The sequence below is a fragment of the Manis javanica genome, chromosome 5 (assembly GCF_040802235.1).
Source record: "Manis javanica isolate MJ-LG chromosome 5, MJ_LKY, whole genome shotgun sequence".
In the NCBI taxonomy this organism is placed as follows: domain Eukaryota; kingdom Metazoa; phylum Chordata; class Mammalia; order Pholidota; family Manidae; genus Manis; species Manis javanica.
The window spans coordinates 80,295,231-80,307,772 of record NC_133160.1 but is presented as its reverse complement, the minus strand read 5'-3'; the positions used below and the strand labels follow the sequence as shown (position 1 = coordinate 80,307,772).

General features: G+C 37.7%; 1 protein-coding gene and 1 long non-coding RNA gene across 7 annotated transcripts in view; one reads left to right on the top strand and one right to left on the bottom strand.

The window, feature by feature from the left end:
* The window catches only part of LOC108397465 (uncharacterized), a 69,277-nt gene extending 62,545 nt beyond the window's left edge, over positions 1-6,732 (bottom strand). The window contains exons 1-3 of one of the 2 annotated variants that reach the window (XR_001853193.3): positions 6,515-6,732; positions 5,077-5,211; positions 3,257-3,390 (exon numbers count right to left, since the gene is read on the bottom strand). This is a non-coding gene — a long non-coding RNA (uncharacterized lncRNA). Of the gene's footprint in view, positions 1-3,256; positions 5,212-6,514 lie in introns of both variants that reach the window. The other variant, XR_012131622.1, reaches the window with a different exon arrangement.
* Positions 6,733-6,858: 126 nt separating this feature from the next.
* AP1AR (adaptor related protein complex 1 associated regulatory protein) overlaps positions 6,859-12,542 on the top strand; it is a 44,281-nt gene continuing 38,597 nt past the window's right edge. The window contains exon 1 of one of the 5 annotated variants that reach the window (XM_037001160.2): positions 6,859-7,250. In XM_037001160.2, the coding sequence (XP_036857055.2) occupies positions 7,168-7,250 (83 nt within the window). In that variant the 5' untranslated portion in view covers positions 6,859-7,167. The remainder of the gene's footprint in view (positions 7,251-12,542) is intronic. The other 4 variants (XM_037001159.2, XM_037001157.2, XM_037001161.2 and 1 more) reach the window with 4 other exon arrangements.

Below are 12,542 nucleotides of genomic sequence, written 5' to 3'. Positions count from 1 at the left end.
GACCAACTAATGAAGTTCATCACACACCCAAGTCCGAAGAAACGGGGTACTGGTGACTGAGGCCGAAATATTAAGTGATTTACCCTTCTATTTTCCTTTTTATCTCTTAGCATATCTTTGCATGCCTTTGTTCTTGAAAAATCACTTAAATAGTCCATTTAGCTTAGGTATGCAAATGTAAAGTAACAGACCATTGCAAAAATAAAGGCATTGGATGAACTAAGATATGATATGAAAAAGAACTTCCAACATTGGCACTCTCTGGAAGACTCATACCAGAAGAGGATCATCAAAAACCCCAACAAAGATCCACGCTGCTACAGCTGTAGATGCACTCATCCCACCGGTTCCTGGACTTGCCATGGGAAGGAAGAAGGAGATATCTAAGCTGGCCTGTGCATACAGTAAAACAACAAATTTGACTGGATCTATACTGTTGGAACTCAACCAAGAATTAGGAGAAGTGCAAATTGTAGCGCTCCAAAATCTTACAACTACAGACTATCTACTGTTAAAAGAACATATGGGATGTGAACAGTCCCCAGGAATGGGTTGTTTTAATTTGTCTGATTTCTCTCAGACTGTTCAAGTTCAGATGGACAATATCCACCATATCATAGATAAGTTTTCACAAATGCCTAAGGTGCCTAACTGGTTTTCTTGGTTTCACTGGAGATGGCTGGTAATTATAGGTCTGCTCTGGTTATGTAACTGTACTCCCATTATGTTAATGTGTGTGCACAATTTAATTAGTAGTTTAAAACCTATACATGCTGAAGTTACTCTACAAGAAGATATGTCAAAGAAATAATCAATCTTCCCAAGTTTTCTTCCGCATGCTACTTCTATAGCTTTTCTTCCTTCCTAATTACAACCCTTAAATAGAATTCGTGCCTCATATCGAATTTACTGAGTATCATAATTCTTCCAAGTGGTAAAGATACCTCAAGACAAATGCTGGGCATAGAAGCCACAGGGCATAAATATGCAAAGAGGTAAAAAGCTAACCTTTTCAAACAATAAGGCTTCTCTCTCACTTACCAACTTTACATTTCCCTGTATGGTCCCGGAAGATGACTGGTTAGCCAGAGACGGGTAAGATTCCTCAAGGGAGGAACAACCTAAGACAGGCACAGTTGCAGGGGGTCCATCAGGTAAGAAATTGGGGATCAACAGAGGTGAGGCTTAGAACCTCACCCCCCGTTTTGAGAGAAATCTTCTGCATCCATGGATGTTTTATTGCCCTTGTCTAACTTGGATTAACACTTAGTCTACAGGCACACACCTGATCATCCACATTTGCTCTCTTACAACACTAAACTATGTCTTCTACCTTCATCTTGCATCTACCTACCACTTCAGCATTTTATTAAAAATAATAATAAAGAGAGAAATGTGGTATCCACATATAAATCAAGTATAAAAATCAAACAAATATTCATATTTGAACTGATTGTTTATAGTTCATAATGCATGATCAAAACCGAAAGTTTCTGTGATGACTGCCCTTGTACTGTTCAGCATGTAACTTATTCACTATGTAAGAATTTGTTCTCCATATAAGAACTTGTTTGTTATGCTTCAGAAGATTGGAGACTGATGAAAATTAGGCTTGGGGTGGATTAATGATTGTGCATTGAGCATTGACTCCCCTATACAGAATTTTATTGATGTTAACAACCACTTGATCAATAAGTATGAGAGATGCCCTCTCAAAAAACAAAACAAAACAAAACAAAAAATGTACAGACTTCCAACTGTAAAATAAATAACCGGGATATAATGTATAGCATAAGGAATATAGTCAAAATATTGTAACAACTTTGTATGGTGATAGCTGGTAGCTAGAATTATCATGTATATAAATGTTGAATCACTGTGTTGTACACCTGAAACTAATGTAATACTGTGTGTCAACTATCCTTCAATAAATAAATAAATAAATGAATGAATGAATGAATGAATAAATAAAGGCATTTGAGAACAGTGATTTGTAAGGACTAAACCACTCTGTATGATAATGCAAAGGTTGTTTGCATTGCAGACAGAGCTGGTTCACTTTGATTTTTTTGAAAAAATGTTATATTATGTATGAAGTAAAGCCGTGCTATGCCCAAAGTGTTACTTATTCTTATGGAAATAGACTCCTATTCAAGCCACTAAGGAGCTGAAACTAAGCTGAGTATACCTAAATTTTTACTTCAAAATGGAGGTAAATATGTACAAAATAAGTAGGCAATACTGGACCAAGTTAAACCTGGACTGGACTATTGGTCTTTCACATATGATTATTTCAGACTGAATAAATAAGACTTTTGGACCTATAATGAAGGATTATTGTGTCATGATGAAATAATTCTATTTAGGTTCCCAGGACAAACACTCCTAGTTGGTAGGGGATAAGGTCTTCCAATAACTCAGTGGATATTCTAATTTTCAGTCATCCTAGAAAGGCTGATCATGGGACAAACAAGGAGAACTCTCTTCTATGTAGGCCATGCTTTCTTAGAACTGGCTATCAAGCAGTGATGTGGAGTATGCTTGAGTGCATGCCTATGAGACAGAATTTTGAAAAAGCTAACATTTTTTCACAGAATGTCAGGGATATAGCTGCAAAGGAAAAAATAATGTTGATGAAAATTTTCTTCAATCTGTGAATAATAGTAACAACAGCTAATATTTACATCTATGATGTAATTACAGTACATATAGGAATTATAGCAGTTATATTACAGTAAGCACCTGAATGTATACTAAGCATTTGCTTTTATATTATGGTTAAGTACTTGACTAAATGCTTAATCACTTATCCTGACAACAAACCCATAAGGTATATTTTATTATTATTTTATTATTGCCATATTATAGCAGTCATATCTAGTATCCTGTGTGAATTTTGCTACTGTAAACTACACTCCAATGAATTAAAAGGATGAATGTGTGTCCAAGTTTGGACCAGAATGGTAATGGAGAACACAGAATTCTTCCCCTTGCAAGGACCCCCGAACCTACAGAACAACACATCAGCAGTGACTGATCTCACAAAATCAAAAAGTAACTAGTGGCTAATAGAGAAGGAATTCTGAGCAGAGATTCAGATTTGGAACCACATAATCCAGAAGTCAGTTGGAGGTACAGACTGCATTCTGACTGCCTTTGGATCATCAATGAGGAAAACTTTTCCTTTGACATCAGAATAAACTACTAGAGAGAAAAGAACTTTGAAAGGGATAGGAAAGGAGAAAGGTCCTGTTACCTGGAAGGTAGACAGATGGGGTCTCTCTAGCAAGCTGACATTAAAATGGCCATCACTGTAGATAATCTGTTTGTCTCTTACTGGTAAATTAAGTAGTCTCCCTGGCCAATTGCCATATTAAATGAATTCTCTAGCTGTAATGAATTAAACGCATAAATCTTATCAGAACATTCTTCACTATTGTCTTTACCAGTTTCACACCCATGTCTAAACATAGGGTTGGGGAAGCAATACTATGCACAAGAGCACAAGATAGCTTCTGGGAGACTTGGGCTTTCTTCATCTTATGCCAATTCATTTTATGACCTTGGGCAAATCATGTAATTCCTCTAGGAATCCTCTTTCTCATCTATAAAATGAAGGAGTTGATTTGCCTTACAAAAATCCCTTCCAGTTACTAGGTTTCTCTCTGCTAATTCCACTTAACTAACAGATCATCACTCAACTAAGTGCTTAAAAAATTCTAATGCTGCATTACAATGAACATAAGATTACTCAGGTCAAATTTGGTGAGAAAGCATGATAAATTCCAACAGCCTCTTATGTTAATTTGAAAATTTAATACATTTCTAGAAAAAAATTAAATACTTCAACTCAGTTTGTAATAATCAACCCACATTCAAGTCCTTATCACTTTCTGAATATCTGCATTTGTTCTCAAACTTAATTGAGTTGGCTATCAGTTAACACATTCTGTTGACAGGCCAAATGAAAAAAATTTTTTTCTAATTACAGAAGTATTAAATGATCATTGAAGAAAAACTGAAAACATAGAGAAGTATTAAAAAAACTCCCCAAGTCTGCAATCTTGAGACAATTACTATTAATATTTTGATATTTAACATCTTGGTCTTTATTTTCCCCTAGAAATATGTGAGAAAAATGCATATGTGCATAGAAGATTGTGCTTTGTTTTAAACATCCTTTGGAACACAAAATATATATATTATTTTCTATCCTGATATTTTAACACATTACTCAGCAGCATTTTCCATGTTATTAGTTTTTCCAAAAAGCATTTCTGATGGTTATATATTGTTATAAGAATATACCAGCAAACTTAACCATCCTTTAATTATTGAGCATTTAGTTTATTTCTGACTCTTGATAAATATTTCCAAATTTTTCAAAATGAGTTTCACTATACCCAGCATTTCAGAAGAATACTCTTTCACTGTGTCTGTGCAAAGACTGAACATTTCACTTGTAAATTTTTGTCAACCTAATGAACAATTACTTCTCATTGTGCTTTAATTTGTATTGCTTTTATTAGTGAAGTCAATTTTTAAAAATATTTTAATCATTTGTATTGATTCTAAGGATTATTCATATCCTTAACAGGGAGTAGATTTACTTTTAATAAAGATTTATAAGAATGCCTATAGGAAAAAATGTTCCTCAAATGTGTATGGTTGAACCTTTTTTGATATTAAGTAATTTTTAAGTGTATTCTTTTATAGAAGTATAGTTGATATACAGTACTATACTGGTTTCAAGCATAAAATACAGTGGTTTAACAGTTACATACATGAAATCCTTAACCCAACTACTGTGGTACTGTCAACATAGAAAGATATTACAGAATCATTGGCTATATTCTCCATGCTGTACTTCCATCCCATTACCAACTTATGATATGACTGAGATTTTTGTGCCTCTCACCCTCCCTAACCACCCATCCTAACCTCTCCCCCACAGTGAACACCTCACTTCTCAGTGTCTACAGCTATTTTGTTCATTTTACTTTTTGATTCCACAAATAAGTGAAGTGATATGATATTTGTCTTTCTCCACCTGGCCTACTTCACTTAGTATAATACCTTCAAGGTCCATCCATGTTTTTGCCAAGGGCAGGATTTTTTTTTATGGCTGAATAATATTCCATTGTGTATATGCACCACATCTTCTTTATCCATTCATCTATTGACAGGCACTTTGGTTGTTTGCATATCTTACTATAAATAATACAGAGCAATAAACATAGGGTTGTTATTTCTATTTTTGGTTTTTTGAGGAACCTCTATACTGCTTTCAGCAGTGGGTGCTTGTATGATTGTTATTGCCGTTTAGTTTTTCCCTTAATGTTACCATTAAGGGAAGGGGTAAAGGGTACCTGTGGTGATTTCTGAATATTATTTTTGTACAACTGCATATGACACCGTAATTATCTCAAAATAAAAAGCATAACGTAAAAAATTCAAACAGGATATTGATATTGATACAGCCAAGATATAGGTTTTCACGAAATGGATCCATGCCCCTGACCATAATCTCTTCTCCATTTCTAGAATTTTGTCATTTCTATAATGTTATATAAACAGTTATACAATATGTAAGCTTTTGAGACTGGCTATTTCATTCAGTATAACTTCCTGCAGATTTAATAGTATGGGTTTTTTGTTGTTGCTGAGTAGTATTCCCTGGTAGGAATATACTAGTTTCTTTAAGTATTTATAACTGAATTTTAAAGCCTATTTCATAAGTACATTTGCTTGATTTCAGGGGTTGAAAGGGGTAAAGAAAAGTCTTTATTGATTAAGTCATTTAGTCATTCCACCAGCATGCACTGACTACAGCCTATTGGGCCAAACATATCCCTATGCACATAACTACAAAAACCACTGAGACCCAACCCAAATAAGGTCAAAATTGGTTAAGTGAGCAATGCTAAGACTGAAACTCTGGTCGGTCTAGATTTCAGGAAGCAGGAAAATTGGTAGCTCAAAGAGCATGTTTTCACTAGTAATTTCTAGAACGTAACAATTTTCCCAATCTGGTTAGTTAGTAAATAGGCCATCCCGTGCACTGGACGAGGCACTTACTAAACTACACCTCATATCCGATTTTAAGGCCAACTACAGACAATAACAGAGTTTTAAAGGGGCACCTGAAGAGGGCGCCTCGCACCAAGTGGCGTAAGAGCGGCTTTTACCATCTACCACAGTTCTGGGCAGCACGCTTGGATTGACCAGGCTGGCGTCCCTGAAAAACCTCAGCTCTCTAACTTACTTCCAACTGCTCCATACGAAATTATTTGAAACTTTGACTTAAAATAAAAGTGAGGCCAGTAGGGCAACATTATTGTTTCCCTACTGTGTAGGCAGTATGGACACTGAGGTGCCAAGCTGGAGACCAGAAGAGAAAAAATACTTGGTGCATTCAAAAACACGTCCACCAGTCCCCTGGCTCTATTTGCCTTACGGTGCAATATATTTAAAATCTAAGCATACACCGCCAGAGAAGTGCCCGTTCTCATACCCGATGACTCCTGGCTCGGGGCTCTGGGTAAGCCACTCACAAGGCTTTGGTACAAAGTTCGAAGCTGAGCCTTGACCGTACGATACCGAAGACACTCAGGATCAAGAAGCGGGAGACTGCAAGAAGAAAAGGAGACTTCCTAGTGATACCACGGCCCAAAAAATCTACCGAACACGCCAGCAACCGAACCAGCTGAGGCCCCGGAAGCCGACAGCGAACCAGCGGAAGTGACGTACAACCAGTCGCCGCAGGAGGCGGGCCGCCCAGGAAACGTGCCCTATTGGGTCTCCGAAGAGGCAGGGCCTAGGCGCGCGACGCCCGGACTGGCCTCCTTCAGCGGCAGGAGGCGGACACTTGAGCTGGGCCGGGGGACTGAAGCGAGCCAGTGGCCATGCGGACTGTGCGGGGTTCCAAAGCCCGTAGCCCGGCCTCCCTCCCTCCAGCGGCGGCGACTCGGCGGCCGCAAGAGTAACCTGCCTTTGTTCCGAGCGCCCGTCCCTCCCGTCGTCCCAGCCCCTCACGCCGCGCGCTCCGGCCGGCCCGCACTAGGTCCCCGAACCCTCATTCGGCTCGTGCCGCGCGGATGCGGCTGCGGGCCTGGGCTTGGGCTTTGAGCGGGAGGAGGAGGAGCGGCGGCGCCTTGGCGGCATGCGATGGGGAACTGCTGCTGGACCCAGTGCTTTGGGATCCTCCGCAAGGAAGCGGGGCGGCTGCAGCGTGTAGGAGGCGGTGGAGGGTAAGCCCGCCGCCGGAGGGGCCGGGCACCCACTGGCTCCTCCTATCCAGAACCCCTTTCCCTGTACCCCCAATGGATTGGAGAAAGCCGGGAGCCCCGCTGCCCTCATTTTAACGGGCGTCAAGCGGGTGGTCGTAGGGAAGCCCTAGTCGGAGGGGTGGGGCTTTCAAGGAAAGAGCTGGAGAGGGAGGCGGCATGTCGCTCTGGTTGCCTCCTGCGAGACTCCCACCGGGCGCGCTGTCGAGCGGGGAGAGTCCTGGGAGGCAGCATGTCTGGGAAGCACAGGGCACCCACCCTTGAATGGACATTGGAACAGGCTCCACAGCAACCCGGACACGCCCTACGTTGAGCTTGGGTTTAATGCCAAAGGCAGTAGCTGTGTTTTGATTCTCTCTGACAGCTGGTGAGAATCTCGCTTCTTAAAGTTGATACCTCAGAGGGATTTTTAGAAGCCGTTTGGTTACTGGAGTGAAATAAGGTTCGAGACATTGAGTAACTCTTTGATATGTACGAAGAATTGCTGGGTTTCCATTGAACATTCGGATTCTTTGGGCTGATAACAAGAGGGGCATTGTGTAGCTTTTTCATACTAATTTTTTTTAGAATTCCGTGAGGATTGCCATACCTCTATGTACAAGGAAATCACAGTCCTTCTGAACCTAACTTCTCTTGATTAAAACTGGGTATGCATAGGTTTTTGTACTCACACCATCCATAGAATAATAGAATTCATAATTATTACATTTTTTTTCATTTCCTAGGATATTGGAAAAATTAGAAGAGATTTCTTTGAAGTTGGCTTTATTGCTGTTGTTTAATGTCTCCCAGGAATTCAAACTTACAATTGAAAATCAGAACCAAGTTACTGTATGTAAGGAATAAGACATTTTGCATTTTCTGGAACAGATTGCTAATTTTCAAGCTCCTTCTTATTTAACTGACATTTTTAGGTAAAAAGTTGTTCAGCATAAACAAACTGAAGCCAAATGATTTATAATTTGGATCTTTTGGTGATGTATATTTTATATAATTCATCCATTCATCAGGCATTGTGTCAACTCTGATTCAAAGTAGCTAAGGTTGTATGCACTAAGTGTTCCTGGAACAGAAAAGGACTTAAAAGATTTTGTGCCTAGTTTAGTATTTTGGTTTCCCTGATTTAAGGACTTTACAGGGCAGTATGGCAGCTGTTGTATCTTGTCTGCCGAAGTCATCTAATCTACTTAAAATTTTTGTGTGTGGATGCATCCATATAGTCAAGCTGACTAAATAGTCTCACGTAAGGACTAGATTGCCCCAAATCTTTGGCTTGTTAATGTTTTATTTGTAGTCTTATTGTAGGGTGTTAAATTCTAATTCTGTAAAAATAGGGTCTTAAATCTAATTGAGTAAACAAAAATCATTTATATTTGATTTGGACTACATTGTGTGGTGCCTGTGGAATTCTGTTTTATTTTGTTCTTTCATAAACTCGTTATGTTTTGCTTAGTGTATAGCATTACAATTGTAGATTTTACTCCTTGAACACGTGAGTTGGCAGCATAGGGAAGGGGCAGGGAGAAATCAGTGAAACACTGTGAGTGTTAATTGCCCATAGATAGAACATAAAAATATAATAGTTGGAGCTATACACTTCTGCTTGTGGGCATAACTCCTTGGACAGAGAAGTCCCATTAAGGCAGTGAGTCTGTGGGTTGTGACACTGTCATATAAAACCATATAATGGTAATATTGATACTGTTTGTTTTAATCTATCAGTGTAGTGGACTTACTTGATCTTCTAATTATTGTTTTAAATTAATTAAAATAATGTAGGAGCTTCTAGTAAACAAAGAGAAGTGGATACAGTTAAAATTGTTATTTACAGAATAAGTGTAAGCTTTGCCTCTCATTTTAGTTAATCACTTGGTACTTACGATTTTTTTCCAGGTATGGATGTAGATAGTTAACTAGTAGTTCATCTAAGGGCAAAAAAGTTGAGGAATAATGACAAAAAAATTCATTCGATTTATATTTGTGACCACAGGTAGAAGAATTCTGAGCTATCTTATACTGTTTTAAACTGAACATTACAAGGGTCTTATGATGCAGGCCTAGTTTGTTAGCCTCGTAGATTTCCCAGGGGCATCTCAGATCACTCGCTTTTCACTATCTATTTTCAAAACCAGATTACCAATTTTTAAATTGTAAAATATTAGAGAATTCTAGTAGTTTATATTTTAGAATATCTATCAGCTAGTCAGAATATCAGTATAAGCGTTAAGGTATGTTGGAGACCTTACTGCTAGTAAAGTTATTTGGTAATTAAATCAAAGGTATTTAAATATATATAAGGAATAAAATTTAGACATCCTAATGAGTCATCCTTCACCAGAGGGAGTTTTGCCTATCAACACATTCTAGAGGGCCCCATCTGCTGGTAAGTTCTGTTTGCTTGGACAATACTAGGAATCTTTTTTATGACATTTAACATGTCGTTCTTTCTTAAACTGAAGACCCAATTGTGTTTTGTTGTGTTGTATTTTAATTCCCATTTTTATCTTACCATATAATTCCACACAATGGTCCAATTAAGATGTACTGTAGTTTTATATAAAGGTATGATCATGTTTTATATCCTTGATATTTAACATTTGTTGGCTTTTTTGGCCTCAGGAGCAAAGTTGCTTTAATTTATCACCTGATAATTTATAATGGTTTGTTGTTTCCTGTTAAAAATGGTTTTAATAATGGCTGCCAACATTTGATTATTTATTCAATTTTATCTCATTTATTCCTGACCACAGTCCTGTGGAAAAGGTAAATACTATTTACTTCTAGGCTGAAAACTGAAGTGTAGAAAGTTTAACTTGCTCAAGATAGCAGAGCTGGGATTGCAGCCCAGGTTCCTCTGAATTCAGAGCCTTTACCCTTAACCAGTAAAGCTATGGCTTTTTATTCTGTAGGTAAACATAGGTTGCTAAATCTCTCCGTGCGTTATCTTGTATTTTGTCACGGGAAGGTGCTGTGCATGTATCTCAGAAGCTTGGCTCTATATTCTCTGTGATAAGCTGTTCTCATTTTCTTGAAACTGCATGTGACCTCTGCAACATCACTTTTATCTTCTAATTTTCTCCTATTGCTGTTCTGGCTATTTTTACTCTGCCTATTAAACATGGAATTTTCTTTTGTCTTTTTTTTCTCTTTTTTATATATTTCACTTCACGTGTATCCTTATCCCTGAAGAAATTTCATCCATTCCTCACCACTGCTTCCTAATCTCATGTCTTTTGAACAGACTCTTTTCAAAGGTTCAGCACTTTATTTTCAGTTACTTACTGAAGAGGTACACTTTGGTGTACCAAAGCTCCTGAAATCAACCTATCTAAAGTATCTACTATCTAATATTGGTGCTCCAATAAATATCTAAAATAGTACATTTTCTTTCCCCCCAGATTTCTTCCTCCTCTGCTTCATGTATTCCCTAATTCCCTGAGCAGCTCCATTCACAGTCTTCTCAGTTACAAATTTCATAGTCCTCCACCTGTCTCTAATGAGCTATTCATTCTCTCCTTAGTACATACTGAACTGGTTTCCTCCCTCTGTACATTTGCCTTAAACTTTGTCTTTCAGATTGCCAGGTTACCAGCTTGTAGACTTCTCTCCCACTTGTATCTTTCTCACTTAAGTCTATCTTCCCTTCTCGTCACTGGGATTAATGACTTCCTCTGCATCCATTTCCTACAGCTAAGTTACTCAGCCTTTTTTTCCTTCTGTGACAGGTGATGAGATGCATGGCATTCAAATGTGCAACATGATGTTCATTTGTATGCTCAAGATTATATGCAGTTCATCGTTTGGTAAACTCTTTGTTGTCATTCAGAAAATTATGTCAGAATACAAAGTAGTGAGAATAACATTTAAAGGAAAACATTGAAAGCAATTAAAATAGACATATTCTAATTTCTAAAAACTTAACTCATTCATAAACCTTAGTATTTTGACTTTTTTGATAAATGATAACCTTCCATTGAGACTAGTATCAAGTTTAAACTCCTGGCAGAATAACTTAACCTTAATGTACTTTACAAGCCTAATTATATTTTCTAATTATATCGTCCTTAGAGTATGACATTAAAATTGTAGATTTCACTCCCTACACACGAGCTGGAAACATAGGCAGGGGAAGATCGGTGCAAGTATTCTCTGCTATTCTTTCACTTGCCACATCCCTAATACCCTATATATGAGATAGACTGTACTCATTCCTGTTTTCCTAAAAAATAGTGTTCTCTCATCCTGTGCTTTGATGTGTGATATTTCTTTTCCTGTTCTTGGTGAGCTTTTACTTATCCTTAAATAGTACCTTTCCTACGGAATCTGCTTCAGCCCCTGAGACAATATTACCTCCCTAAGAAAATATTTTCTATAGGGTTCATTCTGTTCTGTATGAGGGACTGCTTAACTTTTTCTGTAAAAGGCCAGATAATGCATCTTGTAGGCTTTGCACACAACGTAAGGTCTCTACTACAGCTACTCACCGTTGCTGTTTTAGCACAAAAGCAGCCATAGAAAATATGGAAACAAATAAATAAAGACTATGTTACAATAAAACTTTATTACAGAAACAGGCATTGGGTCTGGTTTGGCCCATAGGATACAGTTTGCTGACGCCTGGTATATACCATGATACGAGTTGACAACTCCTCAGGGTCAGGGACTGTGTTTTTATCTTTTATCTATCCACACTCTCAGTGTCTTGTTTGTTGAATGAACAGCTGGAGAGCATTATTTATGAATGTGTAAGTTCTAGAAAACAATGTTTTCTCATATTGGTTTTTTTTTGTCTGAAGATAATTTGCTAACTTTGGCAAAACACCATCTTCTCACATAGTTAAACACACATCCTACCAGTTTTGTGTTGGTTTTGCTCTTTTTTTAAGAAAGAGGCCATATAGAGTACCAATGAGAATTTTAAAAATGTTTTTATCATAATATATATTCCTAAATTAATAGTGTCATTATTAAGATATTCAGTTTGTTTTTCTGCATGAAAAATATACAAGAAACTTCTGAAATTTTAGAAGTTAGGAAGGAAAACAGTTGTAGACTTACTTACATGGACATGAATTTCTTGAACCTTCTGTATTATATATAATCTAAAGAGTCCACAGGGCTCTGTTCAGAACTTCACTATCTTCTTCCTTATTTTCCTTCCTTAATGTATTTTTCCTGGGTAATGGCATGAAAACACATGGCTTTTTCCCTACTACCAGCATACTAATGAGCTCCATCATCTCAGTCTGCACTCTG